Below are 19,189 nucleotides of genomic sequence, written 5' to 3'. Positions count from 1 at the left end.
TAGTTAGGTACTCCAAATTTGTGACTGATTTTAATTAGATTAATTTCAATTGGATAATTTATATGCATACAAGAGATTTTTTTTATTATTATAAATGAAACTAATCAAAGGTTTGAATTTTCTTATTTGAATCTCTAGCATTTTTTAAGTTTTAATGCCAAATTTACAACTCAGAGCAAAAGATGGCAAAATCAGACAAATGTCAGAAGAACCAGATATAATATTTTAAGATAACATGACAAAGTCTAGAAGGCCAGTAATCCTAGGGAACACTATTTATAATAGTTCATTAATAAGATAAAATATTCGCTTTTTTATAATGGTAAAGTGAGCACTTAAAAATTAGGTATTCATGTTAGATATATTTTTTTTTTTGGTATAAAAAGGAGTATCTCTGCCAAAATCCTTTAATCAACACATATAAGAAAATTATAAAATATTAAAGAAGTCAGGTGATCATAAGCTTGTAAATATTTAATAATAAAATACAACATTAAGAATTAAACACAACTTACAGCAAGCATCGAAACTTCTGCATTCACTACAACTAAAGTGGAAACATCTGCTTCCAACAGCAGCTATATAATTTAAGAAACTCTCAACATTCAACATGTCTTCAAGTTACACATAAATAAATTTGAAGTTCTCAAAAATCTACACAAAGATGCATCAAGTAGATGGAAGCACCGGAAATCTCTCAACTTTGCCGTGGAACCTCCAAAATATCCTTGCTGTACAACCTGCATCATTTGCAGCAAGGAAACAAAGCAAAATTCCTATAATACATCAGCCACTTGCAAGGTTTTTCAGTTGCATGAGCCTACCAACTTGGCAACCAACTTTTGAACAAACAAGAAATGAATAATGTGCTTAATTCATTCATCATCCGTTTAGTTATTCAACCAACACATAACATCAGTTTAAAGATGCAAGTACAAGTCGATCTCCAGATAAATGGAGTTATTCTCACATCAATAATCAAAGGCAACAAGATACGTAAAAGATGTCCAGAAACATTACAATGAAATGAATATTACTTGTACAAAAATGTTAATTCAGAGTTGGTATGATGATGTAATGACTAATAACAACCACTGTACATACTTTAGCTAAGAAGCAAGGATATGCAGGTGAGGTGCATATTAAGGGTATACGAAACTTCAAAATATTATAATATGCGTATGATGTTATATATGGTAAATTTTATTTAAAAAAACGAAGAGTTTCATTTTTGCCTTCAACTTTGAGACCAGCGAATATAATTGCTTAACCATGAATGAATATGCAGTTGACTACATTATTTCCCAATATTCTTATTTTATGTCAACAATCAAGGTTAGAAGTATCTGACTTGTCAAAATAATTATTAACATATTATCAAGCAATATTATTACTTTATCTATTAAGTCGAAGTGTTGAACAAGCCTTATGACAAAAAAAAAAGTGTTGAACAAGGCATGTTGAGCCAAAATAGAAATTGCGCCACTCCAACAACCCCATCCGTGCCCCCCCCCCCCCCAAAAAAAAATATATATATATATATATATATATATTTATATATAAATAAATACAGGGACACGCCGTGTGTCACACCGCCAAGCGAATCTTAGTAACCTTGCACCCCTGGTGAAACTCCAAATTTGTACAAGGAGAGGACGGCCTAGTACCTTGTGAAGTATATGATCAAATGACATAAATATAATAACACGTTTGAAGTTAGTTTACGTGAATCTCCTTATTATTGGCATTACATCATATACAGTTATATACCTCTAATACTTCTATTAAAAATATAAAGGAAGAAAGAAACTTTCAATGTAGTGTATTTTTACAGGCCTATTAAACCCTTCTTGGTCCACCTAGAAAGAATAGTCAATCAGTTTTCTGCAGAGTGCAGATGTTGACACATACTGAAATTTTGAAATCGTTCTTCAAGTAGGAGAAATCTTAGAGTGTCATGCTAGAATAATAAAAAATAAAAATATGATGGATTTATTAATAGTAAGCAAACAAGATACTGGATTACTGTGATGGCCGGAACTGAAGCATACTTACAGATGCATATCATATCAGCTATAGAGCTCCGCGTACATCTACATCTCTCATGCTTATATTCAGGCTGTTTCGCATGGTTCGTCTTCCGATTCCTGCATTGTCCTTTTGCATCATAGCAACAAATTCACCATAATCAATCCTCCCATCCTGAAAGAATACATACATTAGAGCATAGAAAACACCCAATTCTGATTAATCTTTCCTTCATTTACAGAAGATTAAAAAACAATTTAATATCAGTTTCCCTAGATAGCCTCCAGATTTATATCTGGTTTACATAATAACATAAAGAATAGACCAACTAAGAAGTGGCATATTCAGTGAGGACAAGTGCATTCATTTCTGTTGGTAACGACATATTTTAATTTTTTACAATAATATTACAATGTCATTTCAGGAAGAGGGGCAACACATGAAAAAAATATTATAGACCTGCATGGTGTTGCACTACACACTGTAGTGAATAATAAATTAAAACCTCCATAAGAGCTACCCCCTACCCGATAGTGCATTACATACCATAAGGAATAATACCACAGCTACCGATAACGTAGAGAACTATTGTAATTCCCATAAATAAATTTGGCTTACGTTATCTTGATCAACTTCTTTAATAATATCTTCAAGGAATACATCAGTCATGTTATGTTCTGCCCAAGCTTGCTGGAGTTCATCAACTGTAATATAGCCACTGCTATCTTTGTCAAAATACTTAAATGCAGCCACGAGATGTTCCTCGCGTTCAAGTTTGTTCAAATGAAGTGTTGCTGCTACAAATTCTCCATAGTCTATAGTCCCGCTATTATCTACATCAGCCTGAGAATTTAATTAACCATTCAGATACTTTAGAATGATTTAGCATTTACAGCAAAACTATCCGTAAGAACTGTATAGTCAAATATCCAAGTATTGAGAATCAGTATATTGAATACCTACTAAGTTTACAAACAAAAGGCTAGTAAGTTGCCATAATGGCCTTGTTTGTTACATGCACGGAAAGAGATAGCAATGACATTTTATATTTTAAAATGATATTACAAATTCCATTGATTCTAAACAATAGATATTCTTTGCTTTCTAAGCTTCTATGATTAACAACACTCAAGGAAATTGATACCTCAATGAATGGACATTATACAAACATTCATTTTAACTAAATATATATAAAGGTCAAGGACAAGCAAGACTCTCGGACAAGACGTCCGCCAGGTTGCAAAAGCCATAATGTTAAATTATATAAAAATACCAGGTTTTATTTGTTTGACGAAATTCTAATGCTAAATGAAATAATTAGGAGTCTTAAAGTTCAATCTTTAAATTCAACCTTTTACAAAATCATATGGTATATGGAATTAGGATAGTCTTTATACTGAAACTTTATTACCTTGCATACATCCATACATATATTGAACATTATATATACATGAACACACACAAATCAACGCCCACACATAGCACACACAACACTTACACAATATGCTATTAATTATTTATTAGTGTGATAAACGATTTGAATCTGTACACACACACACACAGAGACAGTTATACACAGGAAACATGACTTCATGTCACGATATACATGAATGCATCAATGAGTTGATCTCTCACATGTGTATCATCCCAACCACATAATTTCTTTGTGAAGAATTAGAATTTGCTTGCCCAATATACCCAACTATGCATGCGGACCTAAACCCGTTTAAAAATTAACTATTGACACTTGTTATATTCATACTCTAGCTACTCTTTATTCTTTAATATAGCTTTATATGTTGAACTGTTATAAACTTGTACTCCTCCATATCTTTAATTTTCTCATATTTGTTTACTTGTTATTCTTTCTACCCCACCCAGATTTTTAAATAACTGTTTACTTGTTTACTTGTACTAGCTACCGTTGGAAGATATATTAGATATTTCTTGTGATGATATGCCTGATGGTTTACCTCCTGTGTGAGATATGTAACATGCGATTGAATCATTGACCTTGTTTCAGGAGCACAATTATCGAATCTGCCAACTTACTAGATGAACCTAAAGAGCATGCTAATTAAACAGACGAGTGACTTCTACAAAATTGAATCTTAAAAAGAAAGTTTATGTCCAAAAGATATTCCGTCTCTTTTAACAAAGGACGGAAACTGGTGTGTGTATCAATAGTTGAGCAATTTACAAAATATCAATCATTTGTTAATAAATTTAATCATTTATAACATCATACATATATTCATAATATTCTTATACATGACACATCGCCATATTATCATATTCGTTAAATACATGTATCCCTGCACTATGTACCCACACCCCCGAACCCGTATGGCCGTATCCTTGCTTCTTAGGGTATCTTCCTTTTAGGGAATATAATAGAACTATGGAAGCCTTAATAATAAAGATATTAGAACATCTTATATATGTTGCCCAAGGTGTAGATAAGTAGGGCATGCTCCACAATGTAAGGGACACAATATGCAATTTTTTGGTCTTAAAGTTCTAAAGCAAGCACTGACCTACGCAAGGAACCTTACAAAATTTATTGGCACATCTTCTACTTGGTATAGCAGTCTCACATAGCACATTATCTATTAAAGTGATGAGCTAATGTTGTAATTAAATAACCATTCAAAATGACACTATGGCGTGCAAAATCTGTATTAAACAAAAATTATAATTTGGAGGAAAAGTAATGCAAAGAAGACCAAAATTGACAAGAAGGTAGTAATTTCAGAAGGAAGGCTCTGTATCTGTTGAAAACTGGAATATGTGGGGAAATTGTTAAAAATTACCAAACGGTTTTCTATTTAGACCCTGAAAAAAGAACCATTTCCTTGATCGTCCAATAAAACTGAAGGGTCAGGATTCTATCACGCCCGATCATGAACCAATAAATGTACAATGATAAATTAACAATTCGATACTTAAGCAATGATTAGGAGATCTGGAGGAATGTGTATGACAGAGGAGAGTTTTTGGGTCCTAAGGATGGCCAATATAGGACTTGATCATCCTTTAAATGGCAGCGTCAGGTTTAATCATGGCCAAACATGAGCCAGGAAATCAATACATAGAGGAATATCTTAAAAATATGGAAATTGTATTACAGAGGAAAAGCATACTATTTATCAGAAATGATGGGGCATAAGTAAGTAATGGCAACTGTACTTCCTCGTAGAGAAAATCCTCAAACTCCTAAGGAAGTTATATTAGTCTCTGGCAGCTATTCATGAAAAATGTACTGTTAATTCAAATTAAAATTTAAATAATCGTATGATGCTATCCATGAGCATAGATGCTATAAACGTCAAACTGTTTTTATGAAGTACTGTACTTGTCTTGGTAAAACCTATATGATATGATCCAAAGTATTTAAAGCCTTCCCTAGTATTCGATCCATTCCTGCTCATACTTCTCCACAAAAATCTGTCGCTCTTGGGATTACCAAACCTATCCTTTCCTAATCTACAATTTCAGTTCAAGATTTGATTGACTGACATATTATTTCAGAAGAATAATCAGTAAGTATATTTTGTTAACAAAACAATAAGATAAACTTACAGCGTCCATAAGGTCACGTATCTCTGTATCCTTCAAGGTTGAACCATATTTTCTTAAACCAGCCTTGAGTTCATCAAATGTGATCGCACCACTGTTATCAGTATCCATAGTTTTGAACATTTCTTTCAAACCAGCAATTTCCTCCTCTGATAAACTTTCAGCTATAACCTGCAGAGTACAGGCACAGATCAAACAGAGAGTAGGCTTCTTCTAGTGCATAAACATTGATAATTAAGTGTCCAAGCTTCTACACATTAGTTTTTAAGTCACTCGGGAAAATAGTACTCATAAAGAGGGAAACTAAGCATTATGAAAACATATAAAACATAAAAAACATAATTTCAGAATGTGGAATGTCATATCAGCTACATTATCCTTGCTTCAACTATAAATGTCCGCACTTATTGTCTACATACCCGTAAAGCCATCTTCTTCAACTTATTCATCGCAGAGAATTGTTTGAGTCGAGATAGTACAGCTGGATCCAGGGATCTATCAGGTGCCACTCCATTTTCGCAAATCCAAGGATGACCTAGATAATATGTGAATAATGACACCAAACAAACCAATAAATTTGATTGAACATATAAATTATAATATAAATTTAACTTTGTTTCTTCACTAACTCACTACTTTAATCTTCGACTTAAAACAATGCATGAGTGCATACTACTGTGTGATCAACTTACTGCCACTGCATTGAGTGTATAATAAATATTGTTCAAGATTTGGATAACTTTAATGTACGGAAACAAAAATGTTTTTCTTGGCATTGTACATCAATACAAGAAATTAAATTCAGCAATTTATTAATAAATTAACTTTAGATCAACTTATTGCCACTGCATTGAGTGTATAATAGATATTGTTCAAGATTTCGATAACTTTAACAAACAAAATTGTTTTTCTTGGCATTGCACATCAATACAAGAAGTTAAATTTAGCAATTTAATAAGAAAATAAATTTAGCAATAAATTAATAAGAAATTAAGATAAACTATCAGAAAAGTACCTGAAAATAGTTTAAAGATCTCTAGTTATAGTAACTTGACAAGTGTACTAGCTACATATGGCCATATTAATGGTGACTAGACAATCAATTACTAAAATAGTTGCAATGCCACAGATTTGGAATCAACATTTTTTTTTATTGCCAGAGGAATCAACATTTTTAAACTCTTATGTCTTACACATCACGTCAACTAGTTAATGTAAATTAGATACGAACAGCTCCTTAATTATGACGCATTGATATTTTCAGATGTTGATCCCAAAAAGTTAGAATAAGATTGGATACTTCTAGCTTTTAGAAGACAGAAAAAAAAAAATCATACATAAGACTTCATGAGCAGTCAAGCGATCAGAAGGCCGTGAGCATAACATCTTTGTGATGAGATCCTTCGCACTATCAGAAATCACAGGCCAAGGATCTGAATCAAAATCAATGGTTCCTTTCAAAACTGCATCAAATATCCCCTGCTGGGTTTCTGAATTAAGAAAGAAAGATGAAGTTTCAGTCTATCGGTCATATGTTAATCCTAAATTATGTTCTAAATTCTATAGGTACCTGCCCAGAAAGGAGGCACACCACTTAGCAGTATATATAGTATAACCCCTGCTGTCCATACATCTGCTTCTGGACCATAGTGCTTCAAAAGAACCTCGGGAGCAACATAATATGGGCTTCCAACCACATCACTGAAAATCTGACCTGAAAGTAAAGATTTTCATGTATTGGTAAAAGTTAGTATTAAAGTAAAACTGACGTGTACCAAATATCATCTGATATATGGATGATGTAATATTGCCTGAAAATATATACAACTTCATTGCCCATCATATACCTGGCTTGAAAAAAACTGAAAGTCCAAAATCAATTGCTTTGAGAGAGAAATCATCATCCTTGTTAACTAACAAAAAGTTCTCGGGTTTTAGATCTCTATGCATAACCCCAAGTGAATGACATGACTCAACCACGCCTACAATAATCTTTGTTAATTCAGCCGCCTTTCTCTCACTATAGTGTCCCCTCTGAATAATCCTATCAAACAGCTCACCCCCATTACAGAGCTCCATGACAATATGGACATACAGATGGTCCTCATAGGCACCCTTAATGGTGACAATATTGCTGTGACCAGCAAGGTGGTGCATTATCTGAATCTCCCTCCTAACATCCTCCACATCTTCTCTAGATATGAGCTTCCTTTTGGAGATAGATTTGCATGCATATTCAGTTCCCGTGGTATTCTCCGTGCATAAATAAGTAGTGCCGAATTGGCCTTGTCCTAATTTACGTCCCAGAGTGTAAAGATCACGAATATTAGGTGTGATGTGACCCAAGACATAATGAGACTGGCTGTTGCCGGTACGATTCATAGTGTTATCCTTTTTAGGGCTAACAAGCGCTAGAATATGGTCCTTGTGATTATTGTCAGGAATTGGGGAATGGTTGTTCTCCTTCACAAATTCTTGAGGTGTTATAGTGGTAGTTGAGTTGTTGGAGTTGTTGTTGCTGCTGCCCTTGGAGCTAGAATGTTCTTGAGGGGGAATTAAGCCCCCTTCCTGGTATTGTTTTACTCCAAAAGATCCACGGCATGTATTGCCCATGAAACAATCACAAATCCACCAGAAATAGCCTCTTCTTCATCCAGTGAGGTGCTTTTTTCTTAAGAAAAGAAAAGCATACTTAATTATTCACAATAAAGATAGAAACTTTGGTATGATAAAAATAGAAACTTTGTGTTTGACTTGACAAGTTATCAAGTTCTAGTGGAATCTAGTCTGGAAAGAAATTGAAACTTGAAAGAAAGAAGTTAGATCAGATCCATGGATATGCCATACCTCTGCTTAGAAATAGAGAAACACAGGCTAAGAATTATAGGAGAACTTAAATCAAACAGTAAACAAACAGCAACAGGTAGTATGTCTGGGACACTAGGAACAACAACAATAATATTGCAAAGTAGTTGGAGAGAGAGAGAGAGAGAGAGAGAGAGAGAGTGGGGGAGAGAAGGAGCGAGGGAGAGAGAAGGAGAGAGGGAGGGAGAGAGAGAGAGAGAGAGACGAAGAGAGAGACGAAGAGAGAGAGAGGGAGAGAGGGAGAGAGAGAGAGAGAGAGAGTACCAGAGAGGATGAAAGTAGTAGTAGAAAGTTGAGCAGGAGTGAAGTTGACAACGGTGATCTCGACGGCGTGCAAGGGAGGGAGAGAGAGGGGAGAAGGGAGAAATGAAGGGATTGACAATTCAAAGATGGTGGCTGATTGGCTGGAGGGTGTATGTGTGTAAGTAATGGGTTGGTATTGTTTTCTACTTGGACTCGTTTTGAAGTTTGTAGTGTAGCTTTAGTAGTAAACTTATTAGTGCCGACTAGCTAGCTCCCTTGGTGCACCTGCTTTCCTGTTTCCTCCTTTCCCCTGTCTTTCGCTTCTCTCCACTTTCTTAATTTTCTCATATTTATGAATCACTTAAGAATTTATGATGCATTTTTACTTGCAACCACATTTCTTTCTGTCAAAGGAGATTCACCAGAGTTGACATGTATAATTTTGAAAATTGCAACTTATATCTCATTAAATTTCAGATGTTTTTTAAACATATAATTTTGTTTATAATCAAAATATATCACTTTTATAAGTCAAAAGCGGCAAATTTTGCTTAAGAGCAACTCCAACAAGCTTCTTGGTAAGCTCCTAATGTTAAAATTTGAGGAGAATGAAACAAATTCTACTCCAACAAACTTCTAAAACTACTTCAAATATTTAAGAGTCCCTTCATCCTCTTCATACTTAAGACTCTATCTCTCCTCTCCCTACTTCATTTTTTATTAATATACATCACTTAACAATAAAAAACAACTTAAGTGGATGAATTGGTTTCAAAAAAAAAAAAAAACTTAAGTGGATGAATAAAGATATTGTTGGAGATGATGATTAATTTATGTATCTTAAATCATTAAGAAGCAATTAATTATATCATTTTTAATAAAAGTTTTAAGAGCTTGTTGGAATTGCTCTAGGAGATTATAAATGTGGTACTGTGAGAATACTTCTTATACTCGACTGATATCATTTTTGTTCAATCTCCTCTATTTTTTTGTAGAATGTAATCAAACAAACTAATATCTAGATAATTATCAAGGAAAAAAAACTAATATCTAGATAAATTTTGCTTTATTGCTATATTATCTCCTTTGATGTGGAATCTTCGAGCTCCTTGGGAATGCAGATTGTCGTTTGCAGTTCAAATTTCATATCTGCGATATCTTTGGCGAGTGTAAATATATTTTATGATTTGTAGGAGGTGATTTTTCTAATGATTGACGGTAGAGAAGGATATAAAATTTTGAGTAGTGGTATATGCAAAAAATTGGATAAAAAATTTGACCGAAAGATAATGTAATTACGTTAACCTGAAAATGCAATCGAAGAAAATAATGATATTACAATTTACAACTCAAGCTTATCATACCATCTCAAATGTAACTTCAACTAGCATGGAAAAATATAAAGATAAAACTACTTGTTCAAGTGAAATAATCAGTTCATGTATCATCCGTTAATCTTTGGGCTGGGGAAAAAAGTTAACGGAATGATATATAATACTAGTATTTTAGTGGTTTAAATGAGTTGTCGTGAAGAATGAGTAGCTACTTTATATATTTTACTGTGTTCGGTGGGCAATTGATGTAAAACCCATAAAGATTATAAAGATTGTAGTAAACATTTTGTTTGTTAAATATTTTTTCAAAATTTAACGGCGTGATATATATAGTGATTATAGTGTTTTAATTGAGTCTCTCTAAAGATCGGATAGTAACTTAATAATTTTTTATAAGTGTAGTGGACAATTTGATATAATACCATAAAAATTATATCATTTGCTTTATTGCTTGCTTGCTTTGCTTAACAAAGATTGTCCCCACAAGAATTTGATGACCTGCCATGTACATACTTCCCAGCTAATTCCTCCTAGCTCCAAACCAAAACCAGAAAAAACAACTAATAAGAGAAAGATAGTGCAGGCCCAGAGACATTGATGTATAATGTACATGTTTGATTAATTAAATCTGGTATCACTTACTTGATGTGTGACATTATATAAATATATTCATACAAGTATATAACCTACCTTGGAACAAAAACAGTCTATGCATATGCATATATGTGTTAAGGATCAAGAAGATGGAAGGGAAAGTTTGTGTGACTGGTGCTTCTGGCTTTCTGGCTTCATGGCTCATCAAGCGCCTACTCCTCTCTGGTTATCATGTCACTGGGACTGTTAGAAATCCAGGTTCTCTCTTTCCCTTCTCTTTCTTTAACTTTTATCCATGCACCAAATTGCGCGGGTCAACGGAAATGGATGACTACAAATTTGTTACTCCGATACCATGTTACGTGACTGGTTCTGTTAAAATTTCACGGTGCATGCAAAGATACTACCTGAATTATAATTTTTATATATGTAGACGATCATAAGAAACTGGCTCATCTGTGGAAGCTGGAAGGGGCCAAGGAGAGACTTCAGCTAGTGAAAGCAGAGCTAACAGAGGAGGGCAGCTTTGATAATGCAATCTTTGGCTGTGCTGGTGTCTTCCATACTGCTTCTCCGGTCCTTGGTCGCCCTACCTCTGATCCCAAGGCACGACCATGATGCATAATACTATTCTTTGCTAATTAGTATGATCCTTAATTAGTAATATAAACATCTTGCATGAACATTTGCTTTCCTTGCTTGATTTGTTATTCTGACTAACTATCCATGCAGGCAGAAATCTTAAAACCAGCAATCGATGGAACTTTAAATGTGCTTCGTTCCTGCAAAAAGAATCCATCGTTAAGGCGCGTGGTACTCACCTCATCCTCATCAACTGTAAGAGCAAGGGATATTAGTAGCTCAAAAGTAGCTCTGGACGAGTCCTCTTGGAGTTCAGTAGAACTTTGTGAACAATATCAACTTTGGTATGTTCTATCCAAAACCATGGCAGAGAAGGCTGCTTGGGAGTTCTGCAATGACAATAACATTGACCTGGTCACCGTTCTTCCCTCCTTTGTCATCGGACCTAGTTTGCCCCCACATTTATGTTCAACTGCAGCTGATGTTCTTGGCTTGCTTAAAGGTATATCTATATTTTAGTTTACACAAATTTTCCTAGCAATTTGGACTAATTATTCAGTTAAAATTTGGAAGGGGAGACCGAAAGATTTCAATGGCATGGAAGGATGGGATATGTACATATAGATGATGTGGCTTTCTGTCATATCCTTGTTTATGAGCACGAAGAGGCCCATGGCCGCTACTTGTGTAGCTCAACTGTCATCGACAATGAAGAACTCACGTCCATTTTGTCTGCACGATATCCAGGCCTTCCCATTCCTAAAAGGTTTAATAAGTGACTGCACTTTATTTATATATGAAGATTTCATACTTCTTACTTCTAATTATGCACAATCTTTGTCTTAACCGACTAATTATTTAGGTTTGAGAAGCTTGATCGGCCATATTATGAGTTGGACACCACAAAATTGAAGAGTCTGGGATTCAAGTTCAAGTCTATCGAGGAGATGTTTGATGATTGCATCGCATCCCTAAAAGAGCAAGGCCATCTTCAGCACTAATCCAGTCTTACAGGCCAAATGCCAGTCAATTACCTCGTCGCTGTGGTTCAACGACGACTGAATATGCTATAAATAAAGAAGCGGCAAGCTTATATGAAACATGAAATGTAAAATTGATTTCACCAACATGCATCTACTGCAAATTTCTTCTCTGTACTAAGTTTATTTCTGACAGACCCGAACTTAATATACAGAAGTGGCTTTGTGAAAACGTCAGCTAGTTGTTCTTTCTTAAATGAGAAAGAACGAGATTGTGTCAGAATTACTAAGATGAGTTGAACATAAAGGGACAAAACATATCCGAATAATTATGTTATTTTGTTCTGAAAATAATGCAGTGATGGTTGTCACATGCAAAGATGCTTATCAGATGCTAAAAGTTTAGCGATGAGTGATTACAGAATAAAAGAACAAGTTAGATCTTGGAAGCAAGCTCATAATACCTGTACTTTTAATCTTGCTCGTGAGCCTACTCATCATACGAAGACCTTCTGACGAACTTCCTTGCAGATTATTTTGTTTAGATGATGATCCTGTTAAAAAGACCAAGTAAGATATATTAGTTCAGGGAATCATAATGATCCCGAAAGGATGAGAAAAGGCCTCAGATGTCACAAAATATACAAGTAATGTCTAAAATAAAAGAGTTGTGGAAAATGGCCCCAAATAGCATTTATTAACGCCGGATAATCTAGCGTTTTCAATTTTAGAAGAAAATGTTAGATCGTGTAGTGTTTTGTTTTTCTTTTAACCCCAGTAAAACAATACACCAAGTAGTGTTTTGATTTTAATCTCACCAAAAACTATATCGTGTAGCGTTTTGTTATTTTAACCCCAGCAAATGGCAATATGAAATAATATTATGTTCTTTTAATCTCAGCAAACATTAAACTCGGGTTCACCGGTGATTATGATCAATTTTAAACTCGTCCACATGCTTCAAAATTATTATGGTTGTTATATGCTTGCACGCCGGACCCGAATCAGGAACTATTGCTCGACAAATCAGGAACTCTGGGGCAACGGGCTTTGGTATAAACAAATTTAAACATTGTGCAGCGGTGACACACCTAAATCAGCTAGGGGAACACTTGATATTAGGAATCCGAGAAGAAACACTTAAAAATAGATTTTCTAGTCCTTCTCAAATCATCTCACCAGAAATTCACCACAACTGCTTCTTGTGGAACCTAATGAACCAACTCTGACAAGAAAATATGAGTAAGACAAGTGCAGGAGATGGTAAAAGAAATAAAACTAAGTAGAAAAGTGCGTTATGCCATACTCCCTCCGTCCCAGCCAATTCTTTACGTTTGGTTTGGGCACGGAGGTTAAGAAATATGTATAAAGTAGTGGAAAAGAGGAAGAAAAATGGATGAAGTGGTGGGACCCATCAATTTTTAATGAATAAAAGAGAGATAGTGGAGTAAAAGTAGTGTGAAAAGGGAGTAAAAGTAGTGTGAAAAGGGAAGAAAAGTTGGGAAGTGGTGGGACCCATTGACTATTTTTGGTAAGTTTTGGAATGTAAAGAATTGGATGGGACATCCAAAAAAGGAAACTGTAAAGAACCTGGTGGGACGGAGGGAGTATATTTCAACCTGCACGTCACTAGTGATCTGATTGATCTTCTGCGGAAAAAGTGTCAGGGATGTGTAGCTTTGTCATACAAATATATGCCAACATTGCAACCAAAACGAGATTTTTTTCCAATGATCTACAATTGAGATGAGACGTTTTAATGGGTATTATTAATGCATATACACAGAACATTTTAATGTTAAAAAAATTTGGTCCCAGTTTTTATAAATGGAGCATTTTCCTTTTCCTATATGGAAGTGCAGTATAAAAGGTAGAAATGTGAGCGCTAGGGGTGTGCATGGTGCGGTTTGGTGCGGTTCCGGACATTAACCGTTACCAAACCGATAAATGCGGTTCGGTTCGGTTAATCATCATTAACCGTAACCGCACCAATTAAAACGATTTTTCGGTTGCGGTTAACTATTAGTTGGTTGCGGGTTTTTTTTCGGTTTTTTCACTATTATTTGTTACTCTTGTGCATAATGATTTTTTAAAAAAAATATAAAATTTTCATGAACATGTATAATATGTTCGGTTACTATTTACTATTGTTTCTATATGAGGATATAGGAAACATTACATACTTTCATCTAAAAAACCTTAATACACAATAAAAACTAAAACATACATATTTTGACAAGAAATTAGATGATGTCAAGTCAATAAAATTACTCAAAGTCAACTAATCATGAAATTCAAATAAAAAGTTTTCAAAAAGTACATAAATAAAAAAAGTAGAATAGGTTTCATAATAAAATTTGATCAACAGATTAACAGCAGAAATATTTCTGCTTTGTGGCAAATCACAATAGTCCTAGTTTTCGATCAAGCGTTACTCCAAATATTTGGGTGTCCGATTATTTAAGTGACTCAGCAAGTATGCAAGTACGGGTCTGTGGAAGAAGAACCTCCATATTAAATTAGATGTGAAGTTTAAAAATGACTAAGGTACTTTATTACTATTAATATATAATATATATATATATATATATATATATATATATATATATATTTATTTATATATATTTCGGTTCGGTTAATTTCGGTGCGGTTTTAGCATAAAACCGAAAATAAAACCGCACCACTAATTTCGGTTTTTAATCTCGGTTATTTTCGGTTTTATTTGCGGTTGGGTTTTTTTCGGTGTGGTTTTTCGGTTTTTTTAGGGTTTTTTTGCGGTTTCGGTTTTTCCTGCTCGCCCCTAGTGAGCGCTAATGCAGAGAAACTGAAAGCATGAAGAAATTGTGTTATAGATGTCCTGCACTCAGGATCCTCCACAATTCTAATTAGTACTAATATTTTTAAGGCTTTCATTGAACCACCTCGTTAGAACAAGACAATTTAAGCGTAAGAGAACTTTCGACCATACAAAATTTTCAAAAAAATTATAAATAAAAATTATACGGAATATCCAAATAATTATTTTTATCAATGTAATTTCGACTTTCCTAGTACAGACAGGTTAAAATTTAAATCCACTTGATGAAATTCAGATCGGGTCGAGATTTATTCAAAACCTGATCTTGAAAAGTGAGTAGCATCATAATAATATTATTAATAAGTTTTTCGAACTTTAATTTCATTAAATTAAAAAAAACTATAACAATGAAGTATTATCCATCAATAAATCTTAGATTATAGTTAATAAATTTATAAATATAAGTCCCTTACAAAAAAAAGTTTTTATAAATTTAAGTCTTTCTTCTACAAAGTTTTAATTTTTGAATTAATTTCATTAATTGAACTGAAAAGACACCATCATCCGGAATATACACATATCTATATACTATAAAACAAATTAAATATATTTCAAATTTTAAAAATTATATAATTATTTTTCATAATATTGAATTTTCTTAGGTTTTGTATTGAATTTTGGATTGGATTTTGGATCAGAAACGATTCGAATTATTTTCATGCTTCAAACCCAAATCCAAATTATTCCGAATTAAAATATAACTCTAAAATCAAGATATCGATTGGAATGTTTCAAAAAAAAAAGAGAAAAAGATATCGATTTGGATAAAATTTCATTCTAATAAATATAGATAGGATATTCATGAAATCGGACTTTTATCTCCATGTCACCGGACTAATCCAATTTATATGAAAAGAACTGGGATATTGAAATGGTTATTTTATGTCAATTGTTAGAACACTAAAATGAAAAGACAAAGTAGAAGAAGATAAAGCTAGCGTGGCAGATAGCAGGCAAAATGGTGGATGTGAGAATGACAGATGTTAATGGACGCTCATATCTCTCAACTCTTATCATGCTACAACTCAACTAGTTAGTACCTACTCTGATGGGCCTCTTGTGTTTTTTTTTTTTTATTACAAAACAACATTTATTCAGGATTATTCTAGAAGTTACACGTACCCAATCCAATTCACGTACGTAACTTTCACCATCAACCAAATTATTATCATTGTTGTTAATCATATAATTGTTTCTATTTTGATATTAGCCCCGATCGAATCATAAATTCTCGAATTGTAACAGTACGTTGTTGGGTTATTATAGTATAGTATTCGGACGACCGATAAGTAGTGATTGATTCGTCAGGAGTGTGTAATAAAATGGTGATGGACGGAAAATCAAGCAGTAGCAGCAATGCTAATGGGAATAATGATGATAATAATAATAATAATTTTCCGGTGAGCGGAGCGAGGGAGACCACGCCGCTGTTGCCCCGGAAGGACTCGCTGTCGTCGCAGCCCAAGACGTTCGCCAATGTGTTTATTGCAGTGGTGGGCGCGGGGGTTCTTGGACTGCCTTATACTTTTAAGAAGACGGGTTGGATCACTGGCTCCATCATGATCCTGGCTGCAGCTGCGCTCACCAATCACTGCATGATGCTCCTTGTCTACACGCGAAGGAAGCTGCAATGCCCCTTTAAATTTTCGAATATTTCTTCGTTTGGTGATCTGGGGTATGCTGTTTGTGGCTCTCATGGGAGGCTTGCGGTTGATTTCTTGATTATTCTCACTCAGGCGGGGTTTTGTATTGGTTATACTATTTTTATTGGTAATACATTGGCTCATCTGTTTGTGAATTCGTTTAGCTACACTGCGATTTCTGCCAAGACGCTTTATGTTTGGGCGACTTTGCCTTTTCAGCTGGGGCTTAACGCGATCCCCACGCTGACCCTTTTGGCCCCTTTGAGTATTTTTGCTGATATTATTCAGATTGGAGCGATGTGTGTTGTTTTGTTTGAGGATGTTCGTTTGTTTATGACTTATATGCCGCCGGTTAGGCCTTTTGGGAGTCTTTCGTGGACTCTTTATGGTTTGGGTGTGGCGGTTTACTCTTTTGAAGGTGTTGGTATGGCTTTACCCTTGGAATCAGAAACGCGGAACAAGTCCAAATATGGGAGGGTATTGGCCCTCACTATGTTCTTGATTGCTGTCTTGTATGCGGTTTTTGGTTCTTTTGGTTATTTTGCCTTTGGGGAGAATACCAGGGACATCATTACTTCTAATTTGGGGAAAGGCTGGTTGAGCACCATTGTTCAGTTGAGTCTTTGTGTTAATCTTTTAATTACGCTTCCACTGATGATGCAACCGGTTTATGAGGTGTTTGAGAGAAGGTTCTGGGAGGGGTGTTACTGCTTGTGGATCAGATGGCTGTTGGTTTTGGTGCTCATATTGATCGCACTCATGGTTCCTAACTTCACTGATTTCCTGTCGTTGGTTGGGAGTAGCACTTGCTGTGTTTTGGGCTTTGTTTTGCCTGCTCTCTTTCACTACTTAACTTTTAAGGATGAGATGGGACGAAAAGAGGCGTACAAGGACATAGGAATTATCGTGCTGGGCGTTGTTCTTGGGGTAACAGGAACATGGTCTTCTATATCAGAGATAGCTTCATCATCCTAGAGGTATCGACTTTTTCTATTCAAAACATTCTACTGTACCTGCAGCTACATTTTAATGGCGGCTATAATAACAGTTAAATCCTTCAAAAAGAAAAATAAGAACTAGGTAGAGGTTCTGGATTGGCTTTATAGCAGATTCATCACTACTGTTGACATTTTCTTATGAAGAAAGGAGTTGTATCCCTTTGGGAATGGAGCATGATTCATATTTTATATTCGGTTGATGGTTTTGCTTTCACATTTACGAATCAAAAGGTTTTCTCTTCTAAAAGTGCTTTCATTTCATGCAGTTTGATTCATTTTTTGAAATTGTAAACAAAGTTAACAGCAGAACACAAGTATGCAGTTAATACAGAGCATGATGATTCCACTAATATATTTAGTTTTGGTTTAACCTTAATATAGTAACCAGTCTTACATAAGCAATCTGCAATCAAGCACCTGCTCTGCATATGTGTCAAATGCTTATTTCATACTCCCAAATAAAGTAGAACTAGTACTCGGACTACTGTTTTTCTCTGAAACCAGACTCTAACCTTAGGTTATCAAGAACCCTAAAAAACTTGTTTCTTCGACTTCATGTTATGATTCAAGCATATGTAATTAAGTTGGCATATATAATTAAGCGGCCATGATTTAAAAGTAGTAAACACCATTTTAAATAATATATAGCAAATATGATTATACAAAATTTCACTTGTGTTCAATTTACATGCGGAGTCCAATTTTGGATAAAAATTATAAATTTAAAGGTCGGCATTTGTGTGACACCCATGCCCAACACCTATACCCCAGTCTTAGTAACATAGCTTGTTTTGTTACAGTTTCTCAGATCTGTTGAGAACAAAGGCAATATATATGTAATATCCAGCATCATGGATGCCCCTTACATACCTGTTTATACTTATCTATCCTAGGCATTTTAATCTGATATTTCAAGTTGACTGGAACTATAAACCTTATGTTTCTATGATGACTGTATCCCTATAGGCAATAGTTTATCATACTTAATATTGCAGAAGCTTCATCTTGAATGATCAGATACTTGACTATACCTGACATGTATGAGTAAGGAATAAGATATGATTCTTAGTTATGTTGGAAGCAATAGCAGCCTTTCTGCATATCTGTAATATACTTACTGTTTGGTCTCAGACGAAATCTAAGGTATATAACAAGGTAGACTGAGATTTTGAAGGTCATGACATTGTTTTCATATATATAATTATGAACATATTAACTATTTACTAAGCAAAGCATAGAAATGAAGATCATGGGAGTGTTAACAAGCCACTACACTAGCAAACTAACCCAGAAGCTCCTGACACAAAAGAAATTAAAGGTACATCATAGTTTGATTTTAAGGAGGCATATTACTAAGACAATTAACAAGTGCTGGTGATTGAGGTGTCCACGGAAGTCTTTTCAGGTGGTTGTTGAAGCCTGATTCTTCTGCCAGTGCTAGGCTCGTAAGGGCATACAGGGGGGAGCAACTGGAGCTATATCAAGA

General features: G+C 34.6%; 3 protein-coding genes across 3 annotated transcripts; 2 read left to right on the top strand and 1 right to left on the bottom strand.

Annotated features, from left to right (window-relative positions):
• Positions 1-453: 453 nt before the first annotated feature.
• Positions 454-9,033, bottom strand: LOC108217643 (calcium-dependent protein kinase 26). Its single transcript, XM_017390492.2, has 9 exons — positions 8,737-9,033; positions 7,455-8,278; positions 7,178-7,321; positions 6,945-7,097; positions 6,027-6,142; positions 5,611-5,778; positions 2,647-2,871; positions 2,056-2,202; positions 454-740 (listed from the first exon to the last, which is right to left on the bottom strand). The coding sequence occupies exons 2-8, from the start codon at positions 8,218-8,220 to the stop codon at positions 2,074-2,076; spliced, it is 1,701 nt and encodes a 566-aa protein (XP_017245981.1). The 5' UTR covers positions 8,221-8,278; positions 8,737-9,033; the 3' UTR covers positions 454-740; positions 2,056-2,073.
• Positions 9,034-10,689: 1,656 nt separating this feature from the next.
• LOC108217645 (tetraketide alpha-pyrone reductase 1) lies at positions 10,690-12,437 on the top strand. Its single transcript, XM_017390495.2, has 5 exons — positions 10,690-10,901; positions 11,077-11,249; positions 11,376-11,727; positions 11,799-11,991; positions 12,088-12,437. The coding sequence occupies exons 1-5, from the start codon at positions 10,793-10,795 to the stop codon at positions 12,224-12,226; spliced, it is 966 nt and encodes a 321-aa protein (XP_017245984.1). The 5' UTR covers positions 10,690-10,792; the 3' UTR covers positions 12,227-12,437.
• A 3,825-nt stretch (positions 12,438-16,262) lies between these two features.
• Positions 16,263-17,917, top strand: LOC108217644 (amino acid transporter AVT3B). Its single transcript, XM_017390493.2, has one exon. It carries the CDS (start codon positions 16,385-16,387, stop codon positions 17,678-17,680), a length of 1,296 nt encoding a protein of 431 aa, XP_017245982.1. The 5' UTR covers positions 16,263-16,384; the 3' UTR covers positions 17,681-17,917.
• Positions 17,918-19,189: the final 1,272 nt, after the last annotated feature.

Source organism: Daucus carota, chromosome 4 (genome assembly GCF_001625215.2).
Source record: "Daucus carota subsp. sativus chromosome 4, DH1 v3.0, whole genome shotgun sequence".
NCBI classification, from domain to species: Eukaryota; Viridiplantae; Streptophyta; class Magnoliopsida; order Apiales; family Apiaceae; genus Daucus; species Daucus carota.
This window is presented reverse-complemented; position numbering and strand designations above follow the sequence as displayed.

What these genes read in the sequence shown, in the direction of transcription:
- LOC108217644 (XM_017390493.2), top strand. Translation starts at nt 16,385, where the DNA reads ATGGTGATGGACGGAAAATCAAGCAGTAGCAGCAATGCTAATGGGAAT.
- LOC108217643 (XM_017390492.2), bottom strand. Translation starts at nt 8,220, where the DNA reads ATGGGCAATACATGCCGTGGATCTTTTGGAGTAAAACAATACCAGGAA. An exon ending in TTCAGTTTTTTTCAAGCCAG is followed by an intron (nt 7,322 to 7,454) that starts GTATATGATGGG and finishes CTTTACTTTCAG; the next exon opens with GTCAGATTTTCAGTGATGTG. An exon ending in AAGAAGTTGATCAAGATAAC is followed by an intron (nt 2,203 to 2,646) that starts GTAAGCCAAATT and finishes GTATTCTTTCAG; the next exon opens with GATGGGAGGATTGATTATGG.
- LOC108217645 (XM_017390495.2), top strand. Translation starts at nt 10,793, where the DNA reads ATGGAAGGGAAAGTTTGTGTGACTGGTGCTTCTGGCTTTCTGGCTTCA. An exon ending in TGTTCTTGGCTTGCTTAAAG is followed by an intron (nt 11,728 to 11,798) that starts GTATATCTATAT and finishes AAAATTTGGAAG; the next exon opens with GGGAGACCGAAAGATTTCAA. An exon ending in GGCCTTCCCATTCCTAAAAG is followed by an intron (nt 11,992 to 12,087) that starts GTTTAATAAGTG and finishes CTAATTATTTAG; the next exon opens with GTTTGAGAAGCTTGATCGGC.